General features: G+C 31.3%; 1 protein-coding gene and 1 pseudogene across 6 annotated transcripts; both read right to left on the reverse strand.

Annotated features, from left to right (window-relative positions):
• Nucleotides 1-7,584, reverse strand: LOC126700159 (uncharacterized). Of its 6 annotated transcripts, XR_007647056.1 has the most exons (19): nt 7,228-7,584; nt 6,742-6,841; nt 5,006-5,063; nt 4,775-4,906; nt 4,079-4,687; nt 3,830-3,976; nt 3,572-3,685; nt 3,025-3,480; nt 2,729-2,902; nt 2,537-2,640; nt 2,366-2,450; nt 2,195-2,281; nt 1,950-2,051; nt 1,733-1,870; nt 1,520-1,629; nt 1,364-1,433; nt 1,093-1,284; nt 429-478; nt 1-344 (listed from the first exon to the last, which is right to left on the reverse strand). XR_007647056.1 is itself a non-coding variant. In XM_050398175.1 (15 exons), the coding sequence occupies exons 1-15, from the start codon at nt 4,691-4,693 to the stop codon at nt 316-318; spliced, it is 2,304 nt and encodes a 767-aa protein (XP_050254132.1). In that variant the 5' UTR covers nt 4,694-4,697; the 3' UTR covers nt 1-315. The 6 variants fall into 6 exon arrangements, 1 of the variants encoding a protein (XP_050254132.1); XR_007647057.1 differs by lacking the exons at nt 6,742-6,841; nt 7,228-7,584 and adding an exon at nt 5,146-5,161; XR_007647055.1 differs by lacking the exons at nt 4,775-4,906; nt 5,006-5,063; nt 6,742-6,841; nt 7,228-7,584 and having other exon boundaries at nt 2,195-2,257; nt 4,079-4,697.
• LOC126700896 (terpene synthase 10-like) lies at nt 4,781-27,011 on the reverse strand (annotated as a pseudogene).

Raw genomic sequence — 27,011 nt, forward strand, 5'->3', positions numbered from 1 at the left:
AATATTCAAGCTTTACAACTGAGGCTTTATATAATGCTTATATTGCAGTATAAATATTAAGTATAATAATTCCTCTAGTGTTATATACAAAATGGATTAAATTTAATAATGTGATTACATTCACTTAATAATGTGATTATACAAAACATGTGAAAAAAACATGTAATTCCTCTAGTGTTGAAATATTATATTTACATGTGAACAAAACATGCTAGTTGCCTAGGCTTTATATTTGTAGCATTCTTCAGCCATAGAGATATTTTTTCCTGCCTAGCTCTGACATTGACAACTGCTCCACAAATTTCATCTCCATGATCAAATTCTTATCCAACCATAGCTAGCAACTAATTCCAGCACATTCAGAAAATTAGATACCACATAAAAATGTTGATTAGGAATTTAAATCACTAGCATGGTCTGAAACATACTGTATATAGCCAACAGGTAACAGATTTCCCACCAAGATCCAAACACTAATCTGCATAAAATACAACCAAATCACTTACACTTATTACTCAAGACACAATCTTTAATAAAATATACCTGAAGATGAAGTGCAACTCCAGCACTTATTATTCAAGACACAATCTTCAATATAATATATATTTTGCTTCTAAGCCAAAAGAGATTGCCAAAATAGTTAAGAGTACTTGCTTTACCGCATTAAAACTAAAAACTATAATTTATCACATTGTACTCAATATTCTACAAGGAAGACACATATTTGCTAGTCTGGTAAAAAGGCCATAAACCTTCTCAAGTACCTCTAAAAAACACTAAAGTAGCCAAAACTCAAGATGGGTCTAAAAAGAAACTCAAAAACATCAATTACTATGATATGACCTTTACACAAACCAAAAATCTGTTCAATGCTTCAGATGAAGAGAGTGGGGAGATGTCAGAAGCTCTTTAAACCAAGCAGCTGAAATCAAAACTGTTTGTGCACACAACACAAACGTATGTGCAAAAAATAAAAATTCAGCCTCACATTCATTAGAAAAATAAAAAACAATTTACTAAATTGCTGTATGAAAGATAAAAATTCAATCTCCCATTCATTAAAAAAAAAAATCAATTCACTAAATCACTAACTCATAAATAGTATCCTATTCATTCTTTTATACTAATCTTTGAGTGACCGTTATACTAATCTTTGAGTGACCGAAAATATTCCTGTAGTGGAATGTTTCCAGCAATTTCAACAATTCTTGAACGTTGATCATTATTCTTTGAAAGCACTAGACTTGCTGCCAACTTGTACCGTAAACGTTCCGACCAGCTCTCCTACAAATAATTAGACATGTAATTAAGTAGTTTAAACAAATTATGTGAAAATTTGTATTTAATTCAAATAATTTTTTACCAAAAGGGGTAAATGCCTGCTGGAAGTATTTGTAAACATGTGTTTTATAACATACATCCTGCAATCATACCTGAAAAATGAAAACTGTTAAAATTCTGCAATTTGAAAAATGCATAGAATAGTTATCCATATGTACTAGTACAATTTGGTACCTACCCATTATTTTGTTGAGGATTCGAGACGGGTGATTTCAATTTAAATGTGGTAATACTATCAATATACTTGTCTTTCTCCAAAAAACTCAACAACTTATCAAGGCCTGTAACCTATTGCAAAGTTGGATTTTAACATCAGTTATTTTTAGTACAATACCTAACAAAATTACATTAAAAACAATCATTATTGAGTAGAAAGAGTAAGAAACAATACCACAGTTTTAACATTTTTTGTTCGAATGACTTCACTAGTTGTGCTTTGCAAAGAGTCCAGTATATATATAAATCTTTTTTCAAAATCAATGACACATAAGTACCAATGACTATTATTGTCATTCATAGGGATAAAAATCTACAGGTACAAATGAACAATGTATTAGCATGTGTCAATGTAGTATACATGTGTGTGTGCGTGCGCTAAGTAAAATTACCCGTTCACACTTCACCAAATTTGACATATACTTGTCATCGTCCCTATATGTCTTTTTAAACCATTCTAGTGTGGGATTGCCATCTTCTTCGAGCATTTTTTGCTACAAAAATATATAAAAATTTCAAAAAAGTAAGGTATTAATTAAACACTACAAGCACAATCCAAAACATATATTCAAGATAAATAACTTGTGTATTAATTAAACACTATAAGCACACAAACCAAAATATTACGAAAACTTACAGCAAAATGCATTGGCAAATACCACACAAACATGTCTCTATATCTGTTCTCTTCCATCCTCATCTTGCAAACGAACAAATTAATAATCTAAAATACAACATAATTGTTATAATTATTGTATAAATAAACAGCACAAATATTTATTAGTGTATTTAAATTTCATACACTAACCTGATTGCTTATCCATTGCTTAGGGAGCAAGGTATTGAAAGCTGCACGATCACCATATTCATATTTCATGGAAACAAGAACTTCACTAAACATTATTCATTGACAAATTCTTATGTTAGAGCTTATTCAATAAATTCATTATTTTTAATACCAACTTCAAAAAGGACAAACCTCTCTTCAAAATTTTTATTAAAAATGTAGTTACATATGATCTTCTCCATTTCAGTAAATGGTTTGAACTCATTCATATCCTCGCCATCACCCAGTCTAGATTCCTAAAAGAATATAGTATAATCAAATTAGCATATAACAATATGTTGTATTCGCACCCTTATATATCAATGTACACATTCATGGACTTACCTGCAATGAATCTTTGATTTCTTTCCTCTTTTCGACTTTTGGAACTTCAACTTGTGATGTGACAATTGGGCTACGTTTTTGTGATCTGGTGACTTTAGGCTTGCTAGAAGGTGTAACACGTGATGCTTTAAGTTGAACATTATGAGGGAAAGTTAACTGCAGCATATCCACATCCTGTGCAATAAAAAAAAAAAAAAAAAAAAAAAAAAAAAAAAAAAAAAAAAAAAAACTCATGTTGCTACTAAACATCCTAAACACATTTAAAATAAATAAATAACAAATACTAATTCACTTACCACATTATGAGATAAGGGTGTTTTACTGCCAGGTTTTTGATTAGATTGAGTTAGCCCAGCAATGGGAACATTGCAGTCTTCCTCCATTGACACCATCTTAGATACTTTTTTAATGTGCCCTGTATCATCTTGATCCATTTTGTCTTGAACTGGAGATGTAGACTCTATCTTAGATTCGTTTTTAGCACATACTGTATCATCTTGATCCATTGTGTCTTGGATTATATTTGGAGATGCAGACTTCATTTCTTTTTTAACATCTACAATATCATTTAAGTTGAGGTCATTGGAATGTCCACTATGTTCCCTTGCTGTTTTCTTTAACTCCAAAAGAATGTCATTCTTAAATGTGTCCAGATTGTTTGCAATGTTTGTCACGGTTTTCTGCATGACTAGCATTTCATCTCTAAGACTTGTTATTGATTGCTCAATTCTACAAATTGCTTCAACAGAATCCTGTGGATTAATTTATAGGTACAATCATCAACAAATGTCTAGCACCAAATTATCATCAAATTCATAAGATTTATTGGTCAAAAAAAGATACCATATTTCGCTTGTCTTCATGTTGAGATGGCATAGCATGAGATTCATTAATATCTTGTTTCTCTAGTGGAATACTTTCTGTCGCGTGTCCACCATCCATTTGTGTTACAACCAACTATGATATAAAAAAAAAAAAAAAAAAAAAAAAAAAAAAAAAAAACAAAACAAAAGTGTCAACGACATGGGGATAATAATTCATATATAAAACATATTTAACTTATTTATAAAAAGTCAAACATTAAAAAAAGTCAATTATTACCTTAGGACTGTCAAAACTTCCAATTGACTGTAATTGAAGCATCCTTTGGTTAACTTCTTTTTTCCCCCAATAACAAACACGTGGTCGAAGTCGTTTGGACACATGTTCAAGATTTGTTTCAACATTGACATGCTCAAAATAAAACAACTGCAATATGTATAAAAGGGTCATAGAAATTTAGTCAAAAGAGTCATAGAAATTTGAAAAACAAAATCATATTCTTGAAAGTAACTATTTTCTACAACTTACCATTAAAAATAGCAAGCAACCATTAACGCCAACACTATTCTTTTCTTTATATTTGCGCACACCTCGAATAAGAAAATCCAACACCAACTTCGCCCAATTCAAGTTTTTGAACTCATCAATATTAAGGAGAATTGAGATAAAGGACCGTTTGATATAAGGTTTTGGAGTGGGACATAATAAAGTACCCAATAGAAACAGCAAAAAACAACCAACAAATTCTTTTCCAGATGTTTTCATCTCCTTCAGCTTACCCTCTAAGAGGTTAATTGGTATATCCCCTACCACATTTAATCCATGTTGTTGGCATATATGATTTATCTCTTCAGCACTTGCAACAATAGACACATCTACCCCACTTGATTTTATTCCTAGAATAAATTCTATATCTTCAGTGGATATTGGTAACCTCCTTCCACAAATATCCAATGCACAAGAATTGTGGTCAAAATGATCAACTAACCATTTGCAAAAATCTCTATCCAATTGTATAGACCTTAAATCCAACATACTACCAAATCCCATTTCTCGAATAACAAATCTTTGTCTTTCATTTAAATTTAAAGCCATCAAATGAACACGATTAGGGGCACACCGAGTATATAATGAACCCTGCATTATATAATGAATAAAAAGGGTTTCATTATGAAATTTAATACATAGTCCTGAATGCTAAAAGTTTCATAGGTAAATACTTACTTTACGTTATTTGCGAGGATTATTATGTGACAAATTAGCATATTTTTCAGAATTCTCACGTGCTTCCTTCTTGTACTCTAATTTAGAATCTTCATCAAGATTCATCCACTTTTCTCTAATCTCCGTCTTAACCTGTAATAGATATTCATACTCAATAAAGATCTTCATGAATATGTCATGTCAACTAAACAATAACAATAACCTAAATACTATAAGTATTATTCAACTTACAGTTGTGCTTATCTTAGTGACGATGCCTTTAGCTTTCATCAATTCTATTTGCTTTTTACTGAAAATCCAAATTTAAATTATTTTAAATATAACAATAGGAAATATATTATAAATGGATATATAATGAAAATGAATCTTACTAATAAATTAAAAATGGTCCAACTGGTCTTTTCCGGGGGGGGGGGGGGGGGGGGGGGAACTTGGGCAGCACCCTGGTCTTCAATCTTTTCCACTATCCCCATACTCCTATCTCAATATAACATGAAATAAAAACAAGGTAAGCCATAACATACATTTGAAAAAAAAAAAAAATCACAATTGAAAGCTGTGGGAATTGCAAACTTTTTCCTTGCAAACTTTGTCCTCGACAACATAGATGATCAATGTTTTTTATTTTTTTATTTTTTTATACAATATAAAAATTCTATTATAGCCTAATCTAAGTGCATATGTGTGTGAAGTTTCCTCTTGGAAACTTAAACCCTATCCTTTATCCTCCACACCCCACAAATACTTATACTTGTGGAGTGACTACCGCACAACTTAACATAAAACTTATATCATAAAAAATTAGAAGGCATATACAAATGTTATAATGGATAATAGAATCAATTTTAAAACTAAGATAAATATACCACACTAAGGCTATCTTCATCTTGTGATAATGACAAAAACACATCAGCTATTGATTTGGGTGAACACATGTTCACCTTGTGATTATGATGAAGATGCAACAACCTATTATGATATACCACCCTAAATCTCTTTCACACCATGCTACCAGAACTGCAATGACATTCACCACCCCCAACTCTATCATCATAGCCAAAAAGTAAAGTCTAAGAACTCATTAATCAAAAAAACATTTAGTGAGCAAAGCCTTACTCTAGCTTGATGCACTGTAAGTGCCAACTCTGTTTCACTTGGATGTACTGAGCCATGACATTAGGCATCATTTTAAGAGATAAATAAATAATTACATACACTAAGGCAATCTACTAAGAAAGATTAAATAACTATGACAAAAGTCTAAAATTTCCTATTGCAGAAAATGAAGTCTAAGAACTCATTAACCAAAAAAACATTTAGTGAGCTGAGCCATATTCTAGCCTTATGCACTGTAAGTGCTAGCACTGTTTCACTTGGATGAACCGAGCCATGACATTAAGCATCAATTAATAAGATAAATAAATAATTACATACACTAAGGAAATCTGTTGAGAAATTAAGATAAACTTCAACTAAACATTTTTAACGTGATTATCTTAAGAGATTTTTTGAAAATATTTTGAGTGAAGAAAACATTAAGGCAAATTGTGTAATTGACTTCTAAAAATAAACTCTTGATCACCAAATCTACAAAGCATACATGACACTTTTACCAACCACCAAGGAGTAAATAGTCTAATCAATGGAAAATTCATTGGTTGGACAAAACAAAATGAAGCTTTTTTTTTTCATGCACTTGTTAATCAGTTGAGATTGAGTACAATTCTTAAAAGGGAAAAATCATAGTACATCAACATATATTTGATCTCAGAAGTGTAATTTTCCTTGGGTTCTAAAAACACTGCTTCCATAGAATAAAGTCGTGAGAAAGCTTTTGAATTCATTTGTGCAGCAAATTTATTTTGTAAACAATGACCATTCCAAAATTTATACGAAGAAAAAGTATGAAATGGGAGTTCAGGTAGAAAAATGTAGATTCATTTAGAAGAATTGAGGCGGGGCCTTACCTTCACCTTCAATGCCAATTTATTTCCAGAACAGTGACTACATAAATAACTTCATCGTACAATGAAACTTCTGGACTCGTGTGCTAAATTCCAAGACTCACTGATATAAGGACCAGTACCAAGAAAGTGAGCATAACAGGGAAATTAATATGGGGAACATGAAGAGAAAAGATCTAATTAATAGCAATACTGTATTTGAAATTTTACTTGGGGACCTAAACAGTTGAAAGAAAACAGCAATCATGGTATTGAAATTTTTTTTCTCAAATCGGAGGAAATTCCAAATCAACTTTTAACAAACACCACCCAAATCTCCTATCAAAATAATAAAAATAAAAACCCAAATCAATTAATAGCATTAGGGATTACTTACAATGAATAAAACTAAAGACAAATCATGCGTTGATAGTCAAAGAAACTTTAATAATCTGTATATTAGTAGTAAAATCAACTTCGTCTGTGAGAAACAGAAAGAGAAAGACAAACCTATTTCAAATATCGTCGCCGGCCGATACTGTTTCTTCTTTGGGTTTTGTTTAGTTGCCCTGGGTTCTTGTGGTTGATTAGTAAGAGAAGAAGAAGCCGAATTCTGGGTTCTTTACATAAACCGAAACGGAAGCGTGATAGAGTTCGAAGCGTGACAGAGTCCGAGGCGTGACAGAGAGAAATTTGTTTATGAGAAGGAGAAGCGCACACTTGTGGTTGATTAGTAAGAGAAGAAGACGCCGAATTCTGGGTTCTTTAGATAAACCGAATCGGAAGCGAGATAGAGTCCGAAGCGTGACAGAGAGAAATTTGTTTCTGAGAGGGAGAAGCGCAGAGAGAAATTTGTTTCTGAGAAGGAGAAGCGCACAGTAAATACTGGGTTGTTTTAGATTTTTTACTTATATATATAACTTGTTTGACCGGTAGCAAGTATTTACTCTAAATTACTCCAAATTAAATGAATGGTCCGGATCAAATTTTTATTCTTTTAACGGTTTAGATTTAGGTGGGTACCATACCCCCCAAAAAAAAGAGGGGGTATGGTGGAATGACCCATATATATATATATATATATATAAAATCGAAGTTTTTGCTGGCACCGCAATGTATTATTAAAATTTTTTTTTTCACTAAAACCCAATAATATAAAAAAAAAAAAAAAAAAAAAAAAAAAAAAAAATTCTCCTCTCTCAAACCCGATTCTTTGCCATCTTCACTGTCAATTTTCTCTCCACAACCCAGAACAACCATCAGTCTTTATCTCTAGCCTTTCTCTGAATCTAAACCCGATTCTCTGCCCATCTTCACTATCAATTTTCTCTCCACAACCGAGAACCATCATCGGTCTTTATCTCTCGCCTTTCTCTGAATCTAACAACAATAAAGAAGCGGGCTTAATCTAAACCAGGGTTGTTGACATCGCCACCGTTGAAGGCGAAAGTGGCCTCCACAATCGCCTCCTAGCCCGTCCATTAGTCCGACCTAGCCGATTGAGCCGTCCTTCAGAAAACCCGATCGTTGCTTTGTGGTGTGCTTCTTTTCCTCTTTCTCTTTCCTCTTAATTGATTTTTTGTTTTTTGTAGAGTTTCTACGTCTTATACCACAGAAGAATCATTAAAATCCTGGTATTGAATTTTTTTTAATGCAATTTTTATTGGATTTTTATTTTCCTGGGATTCTTTAATTTGGTTTTGATTCTGGGTTTGTTTTGGTTTGATGTATGGTATTTTTTGTTGTATTTATCTTACATTGGTTTTCCCTTTCTATAATTTATTATACGGGCATTGTAAACATAAGTTAGTTTTGTACATTATGAAACAGTAAACAAGTTTAATGGGTAATATAATCTTTCGGTTTTTTATATGCTAGACTGTGGAATGTTATGTTGGGGCTACTGCTATTTTGCATTTTGTGGTGACTTTATTTCTGTTTTGAAGGTTTGGGTTGGTTAGTATGGTTGTTCAAGATTGCTGAACATGTGTGTCTCATTTTAATTTTTAAATTTTTTTTTTTTTTTTTGAATACCACACAACAACAACAACAAAAAAAAAAAAAAAAACCCAATGATCTATTTAAACCAATAAAATTTGAGAGTACTACACCAGATTTTTAGTGGGGTGATTGATTGTATTAAAGTTTGTTTATTTCTCTATTTAATAAACCAATTTCGTTCGATAGTTGGAGTTAAATTCAGTTTCAATTGTTAATTTGTAATATACACATCTATATCACTGTTTGATGTCGTTTTCATTATTTAATGAATTGTCTACAATGTGTTTTATTATAGTTGTCGATAATACTCACATTGCTCTATTTCAAAAGAAAATCTATTGAAGCAACCAAGATTTAGAAGATTGGACACTACAAGTCTTGAAGGATGGGCTTTCAAGTTAGTCAAAGGTGAAGGTGATTCTCCATATTGTTTGTTCCGTTTCACTCCATTTTTTCCTCCTTATTGTTCGGTTTATTTTCTGCAAAAACAGTACAGAAGCAATGTGTATTATTTGTTGATATATAATTTCAAATCTTAATTACTTAAATCTGAGTTTAATTTGAAAATCAAACTCCAATTCTTCCCATTTTTTTTCTTCTGTTCCAATTCTTCACATGATAAGGTTGGGGCAGCCAAACATTTGTAGAGAAAAATCTTGGTAGATTCTAATTGTATTTTGCAGAATTCAATGTTAGAGTTATATGAATACCATGCGAGCGACACAATATCTTTGAAGAAAAAAAAAGCTCGACTCTTTTCTGGTTCTATTTCTCTTGCTCCCATTCACTTTGAAATTTCTGATTCCACCGAACATGTCGAGCATTCTACCTCCAAGGTCGCCCTCAACTCCCTCTCCAACCATAGTCCTCTCACTCCTTAAAGTTTGGTTGGTGTTTCAATAAGGCCTCACTCCTTAAAGTTTGATTTTCAGGATTGACTTGAAGAATTTGGATTCTTCTAATGTTTGACTATTTTTAATGTATGAAAATTTTTCATTTTGATCTTTTTCAAATTTCAATTTCCTTTGATTGATATGGATTGCAGTGATTCCTCTTGGTGGATTTCTAGATCATCCACACAGAGGTTCCGCACTCATTGTTGTTTTTGATATTATGTGCGTTCATTAATCTTGACTCATTGTGTATGATAATTTGAGTATATTCTGATATATATTCTGTTTTACAGGTTTTTTGACTATCACATACATGTTATAGGGACACTTTGTCACAAAGCTATTCAATTACTTGATTATTATTAGGTTTAATTGTAAAGAAATTAAAATTGGGTTTTTTCGATTTTAGGGAGGCATTAGTCATCAAGATTCTGCAGGCCATAAGGATACAATTGGACCCTGTGATGTGCAGGTAAAGATATATTTTGAGTATGTTGGAAAAATTTGTTGTGTTTTAAGGTCTTTTATGAGAAACAAAGATGGATTTTTTTTTGGTTTGATCTGTATTGAATTTCCCCTTTTTACAGTCTAATTAAATATTTGGGTTTGTTTTAGTTTCACTATTAATCAAATATTTGGTGTAGTTGCACGATTTTCCTGGCCCAACTTATGTTGATTAGGCCTTGGCCCAAAGCGCAACCCATAATAAATATTTGTAGAGGATGGGTCAAAGAACTTAGCCTCAGTGAACTTGTTCGGTCTAATGCATGGACATTATTGTTTGCAAAAAGAAAATAAAAACACAAGAATGGAAATTTCTCAAGTATGATTTTATTTCTTTTTGTTCCTGATACAGTTCTCCCGTCCCCTTCTTTGAGGGACTCCACTACATTATATAGTTCTCTTCTTTTCATCTCAACCTTACACCTGTTGATCATCTAAGCATCCACTTGAGCACCTGTCCCATCAGACGCCCTCATCAGTCCTTTCGTGAGTTGCAGAGGCCAAGGCGGTACTGTTCAGGTGTCTTTTCCTCATTAATGCGGCCAAGAGGGTGGTTGGGGCGCAATTAATGTGGTGGTAGCCTTCCATGAGATATTTTGGATTTAATTCTTTTTATATGTTGTGAAGATGAGCTGAAATGGCTGGGGAAAGTTCCTCGTCTGGGCTTCATGATGTCCGAGGAGGAGTTACTCCTCGGACAGGTTTCCTTGGCGCTATTGGGATTGAGTAACGCTTCATATGAGGCTTCTCTTCGGCCAGGACGCTCCTCGGCTGGGCCTGCGTTTGGAATAGCCCATCATTTTTGGGCCGGGCCCCACATTTGGATTTGTTTTAGTTTCACTATTAATGTTCTGGGATATCACATAAAGTTCAATTTTGTTGTTGTTGTTGTTTTTTTTTTTTTTTTTTTTTTTTTGGTTCTGATATGTGTTAATTGATATAAAAAGAAAAAGAAAAAAAAGAAGAGATTGTTGGCCAATAAATGAGGAAGTGTAGGGCAAAGGGAAGTTAGTATAAATTGGGGCATTGCAAAGTCAATACTCACTTTGATTGGTAATTTGGTGCCTTCTTTGTTTACTGCATAATTTATATTTTTTTAGAATTTGTTATTCTTATTCCATTGATATTGTGAGCTATAGATGGTTCTCTTAAAAAAGAACCACTATAGGCATGAGAATTACAATTTTCATAATGATTTATGCATTAGTTAGAGATAATAAGTGCTCAGGTATAATATTTCCATCATTTGTGAACAAATCCTTGGAAGTTAAGAGTTCAGTACCACTGACATCTACATTCTTTAAATGCTTTAGATATTTAAGCATGCACAACTAAAGACAAATTAGCTATGTAGTAGGAGAATTGTACATATTATTAATTACTCTAAATCACTTTTACCCAAATCAACAAACTTTGAGTTGAACAGCTAACTGAATTCAAATACGAGAATCATGAGTGTGAGCTATTATGTCCTTCACAAATTTGTTAAGAAAATTATTGGACTAGCCTTGGCCCTAATGTAGCACAAAATGCTACAGTAAATGCTGTTACCCAGCCAATTTTGACCAAATAAAATAGTTAACATCATAGCATTATGTCTTTTAAGTTGAAATTATTTTGTATTTCAAAGTTGTTTCTATGTTAACCTACTTCCAAAATGTCCTAATTCTCTATACTTATGCATTTAGACTAAATGCTGGAAGAATTGTGGTTGGATTTGTATCTAATTAAGGTAAATTGGGTCTTTTCTTTTGTCTTTTCTTTGAATTTTTCTAATTTTTTTTCTTTCATCTTCCCCTTTTAAAATCAGAATAAAACTAATATGATCTATGGACCTTCTCAAGAACAATAACTTTTAATTGTTTGCAAAGACTTGAGCAACTGAAATTATTACCTTTTTTATTTCAAAATGGTAGCAACAGTCACCTTCACCTTGCTTCATTTATAGTTAGGACATTTTGGGCCTACAAATGAATATGAGTTGGATGCCTCCTCTGCTTGATCATTTTAGAAGTCTAAGATGTTTAATTTTCTCTATCCAACTTCACTGCTAACTCTTTTGTTTTTTGTTTTTTGTTCTTATTTTTATAATAGTTATCTTCAAATTAATCTGACACTTGGTATCTTTTCTTTTCATCCATGATTCCTTAATGTGATATCTTATAATTGGAACTGTTTTTGGCTTTAAGATAGGAGAAAATTTTAAGATTCAAATGATAGAAAAATTGCCAAATCATTTTTCTCAAACTTTGTATATTATGTTTAGAATACTTTAATTTCATATTAATCTGATAAGATTTTTTAATGTTCCTGCTGCCTATGTCTTAGCTTATGTATTATGTCTTTATATTAACTAATGATATGCGTTTCTATTTGTCTCTATTTAATCATTAGTTTGATAGGCTTTTTTAACCATTAGTTTGATAGTTATATCCTATAGTGGGTTTATGCACGGAGTTTCTGACCATGGAGTGGGACTCTGCAGCTTAAAGATTGCTTTTTTGGAACAGAAATAGAGAAACTCTTTCTATATTGCTTCTTTTAAGGATTGTGATTGTTCCAATAAATTCTTTTTCTACTAGAGTCTTATTTGTCTTTCCAGATTTGGGTGCTTCGATGCTAACATTGTTCCTTTACCAATGAAGGTAAACACTGCATCCCCTCCTATGCATGTAAAGCAATATTTTTGTGGCTGAACCAAGTATATGAGAAGATAAAATCATGAAATTCATTGTTCAAAATGTTCCACCTATCTCATACATTATTTTTTTTAAAATTCCCCATCTCCAATGTGCAATTTCTTGGGGTTTGTAACGTCCTTTGAAAGTCTCTCTGTCTAGAACAACATCAAACTCATTTGACTAAGGCAAATTAAATTTGAGCTGACGTTTTTTCTTTTCATGTTTCCCTCATTAGTCGCATCTATTAGGCCTTTTTAGTTGCCCATGAATTAGACTCATTCATATTTTGTATACTACTACATTCACAAAACCAACATCTTGGATGATGCTTTAGAATTTGAAGTTGTCATTGTAGTGGATATAATGACTCATTTGTACAAAGTTATGAAATGTCACTCCTTCAATTGTTCATTGAAGTTAGTTGTCTAAGCCTTTTGTTGTAAAATTAGTACATTTAGCATTTTCTTTATTTTCATACGCTTTCGTGCTTTGATTGGAAAGTTGTGCTAATGAAGTTCCTTATCAGTTTCTATTGTATTTGGTCTATGTTTTTTTTTTTTAATATATTTTGCTAATAAAGTTTTAAATTTTTTTTTCACATTGTTTGTAGTCATATTTGATTTTCTTTAGTTGTGAAAAGTTTTTGAATTAAAAGTTTCTAGCATGTGTTGGATAGAATTCATGATAAATGTAATGTTTAATGAAAGTCACGTATAGGTTCTTGCATTGATGTTCAATATTTTCAAAATATATTGGATCATCATCCCTAAGCCATCCATATTATTTGCTTTTTGATTCATTATGATTTTTCCTTTTTTTTTTTTTTTTTGGTGTGTGTGTGTTGAAATAAATGGTATCTTTCATAATTGCTTTATCTCCTGAGTATAAGCAGTTCATGGATTTGTGTAAAGTATTCTTCCCATTGTTTCAGATGAGTGGTAAAGGGAGGGAAGTGCATACTAATTGCAAGCCTCCATTAACAGTAAAAATTTATATTGATTCGTTTTATTTCCTTCTAAATGAATTATTTTTAGATATGAATTCTCTTATTTTATAGATAATATTTTCAAGTGGAGATTAGGAGTTGTACACTGGAGATTTGTTTTGCCTTTGTGTATAAAGACCTTGGGAATTTCAAAATATTTATGTGAAAGCTATTTTGGTAGTTGTTGTATATTTATTTACTTATGCTTGAATAGTAGTTTTTAAAGTTTTCGAGAGAGGGATTGTTTATAACTTATTTGTATGAATTTAGTTATAAAATTATCTCTAAAAATAGTTAAATCATTAAATTATTATCCCTAAAGTTTGTTATGAGTTTCTTCCTTTATATTGTGCTCATGTAGAATATGAGTATCATCTACTATTCTAGATTACAAAGTATAAGGAATATATTTTTTAAATAAGTCAAAAGATGAATAAACAAAAAATATCAAATGGAATATTTGCCTAAGCATTCATTTATTATATATTTTTTGTTCATCTAGATATTTTGCAATAATTGATATACAATTGTTTAGTTTCCTTTAATGTTTGATTACATTTATAATAAAATTATACTTACATAGTATGTTTTGAGCCATAGTAAGTAGTGGTGAATTCTTATTTGTTTCAGGTGATTATTTCTCTAAGCAAAGTAAATATATATGTTTTTTAAAAACTGTCACGTGCATCGCACAGGTTAGCGACTAGTTATATATATATATATTTACCAATGTAAAGATCTTCATATCTTATCATTGGTAAAATTATTAGTTGTGTTGTATGTTTGTTTAGTTAGGAAAATATTGATTCTCCAAAATATATATATTAGGAAAATATTGATTCTACCTTGGGGCGTGGTGGGTTGGTAAGAGTCTCGAACTGGGTCACACTTACGGGTCTAAGAGTTGCCTGGTTCAAGTCGTGCACTTTGCGAAAATGATGTCCAACGACGTGGATAGCCTTAACGCACCCAGGAGTACCCCATACCATGAGTTCTATGGGTTCAAGTGGGCCGGGTTAATGACCACACGCTTGAGCCCCTTTTTCGCTTATCAAAAAGAAACTATTGATTCTCGGAAAAAGAAAAAGTTAAGAAAATATCAAATAACGACAAAAAAAAAAAAAAACAATAATGAGTGTATATGTTTAAACAGAAAAGAAATAAAAGTACAATCTCATTTTGTTGAATAGTATAATTTATCCTACTTGGTTTCTATAGGACCAGCGTACAAAAGTATGAAATCACACTGCTAACTAATTAATAATGGGTTTTACTAACGTGTGCTTTTAGAGTATACATTAGCAAACCATTTTATGAAATATTTTGTGAAAAAATAAAAAAAATTGCAAACTTTTTTAACAGTTTTTTCAATTCTCCATAACAAATTTTCAAAAATAAATTATTAATGTGTGCCCTAAGGGCATACATTAACCAGACTCATCAATGTTTGGGACTATCCAATAATTTTCAATGAGAGGTTGTTGAAAAAATATAAGATATTTTAGTACAATAAATACTGATCCCCTCTCTCATATAATATCACAACCATGAATATTTAGAAAAAAAAAATACTAATAATACTATAAATTTTACTATATAATGTTTACAAATTTGAAGAAGTGGGTCTCACATAATAATTTAGTTATTCTAGGAGATTAGTCCCACAATTTTTATCAATAAAAAATAAAATAAAAATAAAAATGGTTCGGCTTACCTCCAGTATTTTTTTAATTAGAATCTCCTTTTATTTTAATGAAAAATTGTCATATCGCTCGCTAAGAGTCTATTGGGGATTCGCTTATTTTGTTGAAACTAAAAACTTTTTACTGAAAGTACTATTACTAAAAAGTACAGTGAGACTCATGAATAATAATAAAAATAAACTGAATAGTAAAATAAGTTAAAATAGTACAGTGGAGCCCATGAATAGTGCCAAAAAGTGCAGTGGGGTCATGAATAGTAACAAAAATAAGCTAAATAGTAAAATAATTTTAATTTTTAAGTGCAACCCAAACGCACACTAACTAAATAAAATGTGGAGATTAAAACACACTACAACTAGCATTGTATATTTAAAACAAAATGACATATCTAATTTAGAAAGTACTAAAAATAAGTCAAACTTAAAATAATAAAAAATAAAAAGTACCACAATTTTTTGTCTTAAACAATTTTGATTAACAAGCTATGTAGTCACTATTTATCACTTTCATATAAAATTTTTTTTCCTTCCACTGTTCATAGCCAAAAACGTCAAGGTCACGCCAAAAAATTATGTCCACAAGTAAAGATTTCCATTTCGAAGGATAGGAATAGCCAAATAGGTAGGTGCATGGCGAACCAAGAGATAGACACACTGAATCAAATTGTGCACTCAATTGATATTTTACTGGTTTCTCAAAAAAAAATAATAATAATAATTCCGAATATCATGGCATCCCAGAGGAGCGGTGTTTCTTTCAGTGTGTAGTGTGTACACACTGTGAAAGAGTTTCAACAACTAGCTAGCTTTCATGTACAGTACTACAGTGGATCACAACCCATGAAAGCCACCACCACCTCTGGACTGATATAAAGTTCATGTGAATGGTGCAATTTTTTCGCAGTATAGATCGTCAGGTGTAGAGTAGTCATTAACAATATATAAGGACAATAGGGTAGTTTCCGCGATGAGCAGAAGCGAGAAGCGTACTTTTTTTTTAAGGATGTGACATTTAATATTATACTGATATTGACCAGGCTGTTCTGCTTCTGCCCACATGTGGGCCAAATATGCACACAAATAAAGAACTTGCGAAGACTTTGATTGAAGAAGACCTGAGCATTGGGTTTGTGATACATGTCGTTGTATCAATATTTTCACTTTATTTATAATTTAAAATTTCAAAATATATCATATTATTTTAATCTCATCACATTTTTAAATAATTTAATGTTGTATTTTTGTATTAAAATTACATAAATGTAAAGTTACAATAATGTAATATTTTAGTATAATGTAACATCACGGTGAACCAACCTTCCCATAGGAATTGAGATAACTCCTATGTGATACATAACTCTTATGTGATATTGATATCCATGCATTCTCAATGTATTCTTGAAGGCTCGGAGTATATCCGTTGTGGTACCACTTTGCCTCCAACAAATAAGCTCTTCATAAATCAGCCCACTAAAAAAAATTATAGTGAGACAATGAATTTGAATTAGTATAACACACAATGAGTTGAAGAGAAAAATGTTAAGGATCAATATTGATGAATTTAGAAATCAAGTCCATACCACTTTTTTAAGGTAACGAATGATGTTGAATCCTTGTTCCTTAAGGATATCAAAAGCCAATTCATTAACTGAATTGTGTAGAGCAAAGAAACACATCTTCATATATTCTGGGAGCCCATCCACTGCGTTGATATCCCATCTAGAATCACAAGGAGTACCGTTAACATTAAGTCTATATGTGAGAGATAGCTTTAAGGCATTCGGAACATAGCCTCATTGATGTTACAAACCTCTCAACAGCATTTGTGAAGCACTCCAGTTCATCCAAAGTGCCATATACATCATAAATATCATCTATTGCTGTTATTATTGCATTGAACACGTCCTATCATCTATTGCTGTTATTAGTGTTAGCCTATTGTGTAGGACGTGTTCTATTTTGCCATCCATGAACAAAAAAATTTATTCATTTAGTATTGCTATTATTATATTTATTTTGTATTACGTTTTATATTATAAGACAAATAAAATTAGCATTTAATATTTAATCTAGCTTCCAAAATTAATTTATGTACATTTTATTTTTATTAAAACTATTATCATACTTTAATGTGTAAACTTCAATTTATTTAAAAGAAAAACCATGATTTAAAATATTTAAAAAATATTAAGCGATTAATATAATATAAGTGATAACTACAAAATGAGTTAGGGAAAGAAAATACATGTCTTGAATTATGCAAAATTCACTTGATGAAGTTTTCTTATAAAACAATAATAACAAGCAAAACCTTAGTCCTAAAATAAATAATAAATCATGTTTTTATAGCCATTTAAGTGGGAGCCTCCTCCTTCACCACACCTTAAGATCAATTTTGATGGAGCGGTACTTAAGGACAAGGAAGAAGCTGGAATGGGAGTGGTTGTCCGTGACTCTCAAGGGAAGGTAATTGCCTCCTTAGCAGAAAAAATTCAGCTCCCATCCTCATCTAATGAAGTGGAAGCACTAGCAGCAGTCCGAGCCATCACACTAGCAATGGTCCTCAACCTACCCTCTTTTATTGTCGATGGAGATTCAGAGGTGGTCATCTCAGCCTTGAGAAAAGAGGAGGAATCCTTTTCTTCTTTTGGCCATTTAATTTCCTCAATTAAGCACTATTTACATTCATGCAATTGTATTTCCTTTTCTCACACCCGTAGATCGGGTAACTCAATAGCTCATTCTTTAGCTAAACTTGTGAGACATATTGATGAGTTCTCTATGTTGATGGAAGATGTTCCACCACAAGTCAGTGATGTATTTTAGCCCATTTTGGCTGATTTCAGTAATTTAATTCAGATGCAGGTTTCTCAAAAAAAAAAAAAAAAAAAAAAAAAATCACTTTAAAAACATGTTTTTTTAAGGTGAAATTAAAAACTATTGATATGCATTAACTTGGAACCCTCTAGAAATTATTTCTAACCCAGCCACTGGTTTAAAAAATGATATTTTATTAACGACATAACAATTGAGGTTTTATTAAAAATAAATCACTCACGCAAGGTTGAAGAAACAAGAAAACCACTGGAAACTGGAAAGTATTAATATTAGCAATGTGATTCGATTTTTGGTCAATTTTACTCTATTTCTCCTTTTTCCTGACCCTTTCATCCAAACTAGTCATTAGAGTAGTAAACGCAAGCCACAAAGACCAAGCAACGGGAAACGCCACTGGCAAAAACTGCTACAAACTGTGCTTAATGGATCAAAATACAGACCGGGGTTTGCAAAGGCTGTGAGGTATACTGTGTACAGTTCGTAGTGATGCATGTAATTAATAATTATAATTATAGAAGCATAAGAGACAGAGGAGCTAGGAAGACCAATCAAAGTACGGCTATCGATCTAAAGTAGGAAAAAAGAATGGAAAATTGAGAGAACTGCGTCACTGATGGGAGATACTCAACAATGCACAACTGAGAAAGGACAGATTTCGTTAAAGGAGCACCCTGACTTGCTTCAAGGCGCTGTGTAAATGTGGTATGATATACATCATATTGATAATTGGTTAAATTTCTATATCTGTTTTTTTTTTAAAAAAAATAAGCATTTGAAACTTTTATATAAATGTGCAAATGGGTACGTGAGTGATTTTTCATTATTTAATTTATTTTTAATAAAAACTCAATAAACATGTTATTTAAGAAAAATACCACTTCAATGATCCATTAGCCAAAAACATTATAAAATTAACGCAATTAAACTAAGGGATCAATAGCGTTTATTTTTAAAATTTTAGGGACTACACGTAATCTTTAACAACCAATAGTCCATTTTGGCTTTAAAATAATACTATGTCAGCAAGTTCAAGTGATGAACTAATGGTAATCACATTTTTTGTAATGTCCCATATATATGGTTTGAAGTTTGAACCCCTTCTTCACTATCTACCATATATATATATATATATATATATATATATATATGTGTGTGTGTGTGTGTGTAGGGACACGATTATTTAACGGCCCAAGAATGACGTTGGGCTTGTACAAAAAAGATCCCTCACAATATGATTTGTAGAGAGTGGGCTTAAAAGGCCTGCCTTTGATCACTGGGCGACGGTCTGGTCCTGGTTTTTAGGGGGACTCATGTAAAAAAGGGGTTCAGCCTGGACATCCAAGCCCTACAGCTTCGTAGCTTGAGGGATTGGACTCCTCGGACTTGGTCCGAGGAGCATTAAGGTCTTTCCCCGGTTACCCGGCAGTGGGTTTTTTGTGGTCTGCATACATCATTAAGGTGTTTTCACCCCTGAAGTATTTCTCCTGGAGGTGGGATGGGAGGCTCTCTTTTTGGCCCCCCCCCCTGTCTCTTGGCTTTCGTTCCCTTTTATACTCGTATTTTTCCCTCTCTTTAGGGTCCACGTGTAAGTTTTACCTTCGGAGCAGAGGACTTGTCCTATCAGCCCATATCTCAAGTGGTTGGGAGTAGACGTAAAGATTGAATTGCTTGGTCAAGAATAGGGGCTTGTCAGGCACAGAGTCCTCCACTACAGTAGGGGCAATCTTTTTACTTATCATATCCGTGCCTTAAGCTTATCCTTGACAATAGGTTTCCTCATATCAGGTCCTGGGCCTTGATATATAGAGCGGGCCTGGGCCATGAACTTTCTAGCCCACAATATATATATATATATAGCAACAAAATTGAAAACAAAAACAATACTAATAGTCAGCTAGAGAAACTTGGGAGGAGAGAGTAGTAATAAGATAATTAAAGTACATTTTTAGCCCTTAATAAAGTTTGGGATTGTTTTCATTTTGGCTCTTTTATATTTTAAAATTTTCATTTTGACCATTTTTTGTTTGATTATGTACTTTCTTTCTTTTTTTTGAGAAACAAATTATGTACTTTTCGTATTGGCCCAATATTTTTATTTCGACCATTCATGTTTAATTCACTTTTTGATTTGGTCCTTCATGGCCTATATAAAAATGGAATTTTAAAAAAATGACCAAAATGAAAGCCTAAATTTTAAAGCCAATAGTATACTTTAGTCTAATTCCCGGCCCAAGACAATTTGAGGCTTAAAGTGAAAATTTTTAAGGGCCAGTTTTTTATTTAAATGATATTGAATTTATTTTTTATATTATAATATTTTTTATTTAAAAATATTATTAATTCTTACTATTTAGTATGACTCATTCACCACCTAGTGTAGAGTGAGCTGGTGATACTACAAATATTACTATAAAGGTTTTACAAACTAATATGTCACTTATAAAAAGAAAGTTATTCAAATATTCATTTATTATATTGTTTAAGTTATACCAATCATATTATTGTCACATTAGTTTGTAAGATTTTTTGTAGTAAAATTTGTAGTAATTTTAGCTTTTTTTCATTCAGTTAATGATAATTGGGTTAGATTTATATTAATTCATTTTTTTGGGTAAAAATGCTATAGTTACTACAAAAAATCTTACAATTTGATGTGGTAATGAGGTGACACTTCAACAAAAGAAAAAAAAAAAGAGTCAAATTACTTCTTGTGATTGGTAACATATCAACTTATAAGACCTTCTTTTTTAATAGATAATTTCAACCTATGACATCAATTTCTAATGAGAGCTTTTTATCATTAGACTAAGACACCAATTAGTTTTCAGTATAGGTGGAGATCGATCGAATCCCAAATCTCTTATTCGATAACAATGTAATCCAAAGATAAATTTGTCAAAATTCTAAACATGCTTCTTTTCAATTTATGAGACCTATGTAATAAAATTTGTAGTATTGCTAACAGGGCTCTAATTTTTTGGACTTTCTTATAAGTGGGGAAAAAATGTACAACCGACCTCAAATTTAAATAAATAAATAAATAATCTTAATGTCCCCATATATATATATATGGGTTGAGTTCAAATTAAACTTGGTGTAATTCTAAGTAATATTACACAACCCAATAACTAGTTAATAAATTTATATTTTGAAAATTTCACCGTTGGATTATATGTTCTATATGTTCTATACATGCATGCCAATTTTTATACCAATCGGATGTTATTTACCATTCGATTGATCCTTTATCACCTTGAAATTTTGCAAGTATGGAGAATATACAAAAATAATATAATCTAACGGTCGATTTATCAAAATTCACATACAGTTAAAAAATATTGATCGGTGTAACATTGCTTAGAATTACATCAGGTATAATTTGAACCCAACTCTCTCTCTCTCTATATATATTTACACATTTAAGTAATGTTACACCACTTAATGATTTTTTTAATTAAATGTAAATTTTGACAAATAAACAATTATATTACATTATCTTTGTATATTTTCTATGCTTGCGACATTTCAAGGTTATTAAAGGTCAATTATCATGTCATCAATCAATTATTAAAATTCAAGTCTTTATAGTTTAAAATAATGAAATTTTGCAAGTATGGAGAATATACAAAAATAATATAATCTAACGGTCTATTTATCAAAATTCACATACAGTTAAAAAATATTGATTGGTGTAACATTGCTTAGAGTTACACCAAGTATAATTTGAACCCAACTCTCTCTCTCTCTCTCTCTCTCTCTCTCTCTCTCTCTCTCTCTCTCTCTCTCTCTCTCTCTCTCTCTCTCTCTCTCTCTCTCTCTCTCTATATATATATATATATATATATATATATATATATTTACACATTTAAGTAATGTTACACCACTTAATATTTTTTTAATTAAATGTAAATTTTGACAAATAAACCATTATATTATATTATCTTTGTATATTTTCTATACTTGCAACATTTCAAGGTTATTAAAGGTCAATTATCATGTCATCAATCAATTATTAAAATTCAAGTCTTTATAGTTTAAAATAATGCATAAAAGATGAATTTATAGACTAAACAGTAAATAACATCCAATTGACATGAAAATTAGCATGCATGCTAAAAACATATAAAGCATGTGAAGAATCTCATGTATAATTTTAAGTAATATTACACCTCTTAATAACTTGTTATTGAATTTATATTTTAAAAATGTCACATGTGTGCATATTGGATCCATCAAATTGAGTTTTTTTTTTTTTTTTTTGTGGCTGAATACAAATTGAGTATGTTTGATAGAGTCGAATTGAATGCACAATATATGTCCACTTGTGTGAACAAGAGAAAAGCTTAGACCTAGACGCATAGTACAGTTGTACTTTCCATATATGTTCTGGAGTCTGGATCCGTTGTATTTAACCATGTGCAACGAAATGAAGGATCCAATCCAATACTGTGATGTGCATGTGCCACACTGACCAGTTGTTTTTGTTCACATGGCAATATTAGATGTCGGTTTGGACCGTTGACACATCCAGCACGTGATTTAAGTTGTACTTTGAACCTTGAATTTATAGGTCCAAGTCCTTGGGTTTTTTTTTTTTTTTTTTTTTTTTTTTTTTTTGAAGATGGAAATAATTCTTCTATGATCAATTAGTTGAATTATAGTTTAATTAATTGTGTCTAGTTAATAGATGCACTTTTTAAAAAAAAATAAAAATAAAAATAAAAAAGTTAATTGGTGCACTTTAAACATTCATTAATCATTTATTTTAATTATTTTATAATAAAAAATTAAAAAAAATCACTTACTTTTTTAATTTCCCATAAAATTTTTCAAAACTGTTTATTAATTGTTTGCAGGACAGGGTCCTTAAAAGAAGAGATGTACAAAAAAGGGCCCAAAAGCTTAATCAAAACCTGCTACCAAGGTTTGACGCGAAGGCTATGACGCGAAGGCTGTGACGCCAAGGCTATGACGTGGGATATCATCAAACCCAAAATTGTCGTGTCTTTTGGTTTTTCTGGCCACGAAAAAGTTCATAATTTTTGCGCCGCATGATGAGTTGTGCGACAACTTGGTGACGAGTGTCTGGTATATGTATTTAAATATATATTTTTAATTTTTAAATAATATTATACGTATTTTGATATATATTTTATTTATATGTATTTTTTAAAAATACAAATAAAATTACTAGAACAACATTATTAAATGGCCCCTAAAAATCAGAACTCAGAGAAAATTCAATTAGATTTTAATTGAATCTTAATTGTAGGTCATATGTCTCATTTAATTTTAAATTTCTATACCAAGTGAGTTATTAAGTGTAAAAATCAAAAAGTCCAAATCCAATTAGATTCTAATTTTTTTTTTTTTTTTTTTTTTTTGAGAAAGAGATTCTAAATTCAATTTCAATTAGAATCTAATTTTGCACCACAAGTCTATCTAATTTTTTAACTTTTGTGGCAAGTAAATTATTAGATACAAAAATTGAACAGTCTAAATCCAATTAAATTTTAAAAAATGAAAAACCATTATATATTTTAGAAATGTATGATTTAAAAAGGGGAAATTACAGTGGGTTCCAGTTAGCTCAACTGGTAAAATCTCTGATGATTGTATAAGAGATCTGGGGTTCAATCTTCGCCTACACCAAAACTGATTGGTGTCTTGGTCTGATAATAAAGAGCTATTATCAGGAGCGGACGCCATAGGTTGAAATTCTCTCTCAAAAAAAAAAAGGGAAATTACATGTTGCCCACTCGTGGTTTACTCGAAAAACATTTTGCCTACCTGTGGTTTAAAAATTGACACTTTACCCACCTGGGGTAAGTTCTGTTTGTCTCCCGTTACCCATCTCTGTTAAAAGTAAGAGTAAATTTGTATTTTTGCTATCCTTTTATGTCTCTCTCTTCTCAAAACATAAAAATAAAAAAAATCAGCGAAAAGAAAATCTAAAAGTTAAGAGCCTGTTTGGTAGAAGAATTTGAGTAATGTTGTTTGTATTTTTTTGAAATACTTGTGGGTGAAGCTCATTTGGTAAAGAAGTTTAAGTAGTGTTGTTTGTAATTTTTTGAAATAGGTGTGGGTGAAAAAGTGTGTAGAAATATGTGTAATGTTATTTAAAAATTAAAAATGAGTGTTTGAAATACCCTACCAAAAGTGTGTGAAAATGTGTGTAATATTGTTTAAAAACTGAAAATATGTTGCTAAAATACTCTACCAAATAGGCCCTAGGTTTTCTAAAAATTAAAACTTTAGATCTTAAACATGATATTGACCCGTCACATACGATGATTCCAAAGTTGGCTCCGGTAAAAACTATACAACCCCCCTTGTAGGGAGAAGACGAACATCATTGGCAAAAAAAGGTACAATAAATGCCCAAAAACAGTACTAAATCCCCTAGGCTATTCACACATGTCCAATTCCACAACTCATCCAATCTAGAAATTTTGAAACTAACTGGCCACCCATTGGGCTTAAAGCAACGAAAGTGCCCTTTAGATCTTGAATTACATTCAGGGCCAGGACATATTTCAATTTTCAACCAAAACCAACCCCCAATCTCTCAAAGCAATTAAGAATATCTCGTGCCGCTCTCGGGTCTCAGTAATCGTTAAAAACGTGGCACCATTGAGAATGGTATAGCAATTCAAATACAACAGGTGATTAATCTAGGGACCAACTATGAAATCCGTTAGTCACGTATGCATTTTCTGTTAATAATTGACGGTAGAGACCAAATTGATTGCAAATTGAAAATAACAAGGACTAAATTTACTGTTACCAGAATGTAGGGACTAAATTGATTAGGACTCCAAAATATAGAAACCAAAATAGTGTTTTCGCCTAAACATTACAATCCATGATCAAGTTTGCAGAATTGGGTTCTTAAAAGACGGATTTGGATCCAATGCATTGGATGCAATTACCCACTTTTTCTCTCACAAAATATTTTACCACACTCACTTTTTAAATATTTTTTACTTTACTTTATTTAATGGTTGAGATTGAAAGTTTTTTTTTTTTTTTTTTTTTTTTTTTTTTTTTTTTTTTTTTTTTAACTCTTAATCTCAACCATCTAAAGCTATTGCATCAGGGGCAATACTCTAGATCGCAATCCTTAAGCCCTTGTTTGAAAGGGGGAAAATGACAAACCCTAATAAATAATCTATCATTAGAAAGGACATAAAGTTTAATGGCTTAGGTGAGTAGTGGAACATTTGAAATGATAACCAGCTACCAAGATTGTGACACTAAGGTTATGACTCACAATCTGATCAAAATCAAAGTTTGTTATGTCAAAATAGTGCTCCGGGCTCTCACATAAGGGGGTGGGCCCCACACGTGGGTCCCTCCATGGAGCCCACCCCCAATGTGAGAGCTTGGAGCACTACTCTGGGACTATGTAAGTATTTTTCGTTCAAGTTAGGGTCTTCCTGCAAAAACATTACACACACACACTAAACTAACCTATTTTGACAACCCTAAAAAAATATTAAACACTCTAACTTGATAATCATAAGAATTCGAGTTCAACAAAAATAATAGTAATGCATGTTCACAATATTTTCACAAATAAGTTTACAACAAATCATATGTGGTAAGCTAACATCACTTTTTTGATAACCAATAACAGCTTGTCACATAATATTTGTTGTGAAAATATTGTAGACGTAGCATTACTCCAAAAATAATTCTAACCCCTAAGGGCCTAAACATAATCCTTAACCCCTAAGGGCCTAAACATAATCCTTAACCCCTAAGAAAATGGCTTAAATAACAACAATTATTAACTCAAACAAAAACAAGACTAGGCCAAACAACAAGTGAACAAATTAATTCAACAAAAATCCTATTCAAAAACAAAAAATAAAAAATAAAAATACATAATCATTCAAATTTGTAACTCGTTCCACCCATTACATAAAAATAATCGTTAATTTCATTTTTCCTAAAAAAAATGGGTAACAAGAGAAATACCGTAGTCATGAGTTCTCCTTGACGAAGCCGGCAAATATGCTATCTTTAGCTTTGCAGTCACATCAATTTTTCTCTCTTTAGTAACTTGACTCAATTGTAACAAGTATCATCTCTCTCTCTCTCTCTCTCTCTCTCTCTCTCCATTTTTTTCTTCTCTATTATCATTTCATACTCTCTCACTTTATTACTTTCAACTCAACATTCTCAGCCTCTACTTTATCTCCTATCAATCCTTTTTTTCCTTTTCTCTTTGTTAGTAGAAGGAAATTGTAATGCTTTATATATTTGCATTTTTTTTGTGACATTAATATATTTAAGTTATCTCTTTATTAAATTTTGTATCATTGAAGTGTTTTAATGACCACTCTAAAAACAATTTATAGAGTTATCATTGATTTTAAAACGATATTAAAATAGTATAAAATTTTTAAAATTATTTTAATACAATAAAATCATTTTTTTGAAAAAATAATTTTTAATAAGAACATATATAAATTTAATTTTTAGAAAAAGAAACTAAATAGTTTTTTTTTTTCCTCAGTTTCTTTTACCAACCAAAAAAAATACAAGCCACCAAAACAAAAACAAAAATTTTCTTCTCAACAACCAATTAGAACAAATGATTATATATATATATATATATATATATATATTCTTTCACTTACATAGATTTTCTCCCCAACCAAGGAAGATGACTCCATGGCCAT

Source organism: Quercus robur, chromosome 9 (assembly GCF_932294415.1).
Source record: "Quercus robur chromosome 9, dhQueRobu3.1, whole genome shotgun sequence".
Lineage (NCBI taxonomy): Eukaryota > Viridiplantae > Streptophyta > Magnoliopsida > Fagales > Fagaceae > Quercus > Quercus robur.

Coding starts and splice junctions, on each gene's coding strand:
- LOC126700159 (XM_050398175.1), bottom strand. CDS start 4,693: ATGCAGGGTTCATTATATACTCGGTGTGCCCCTAATCGTGTTCATTTG. Junction 2,641..2,728: donor AAATCAAAGATTCATTGCAG/GTAAGTCCATGA, acceptor ATATTCTTTTAG/GAATCTAGACTGGGTGATGG. Junction 1,285..1,363: donor GCAGGCATTTACCCCTTTTG/GTAAAAAATTAT, acceptor AATTATTTGTAG/GAGAGCTGGTCGGAACGTTT.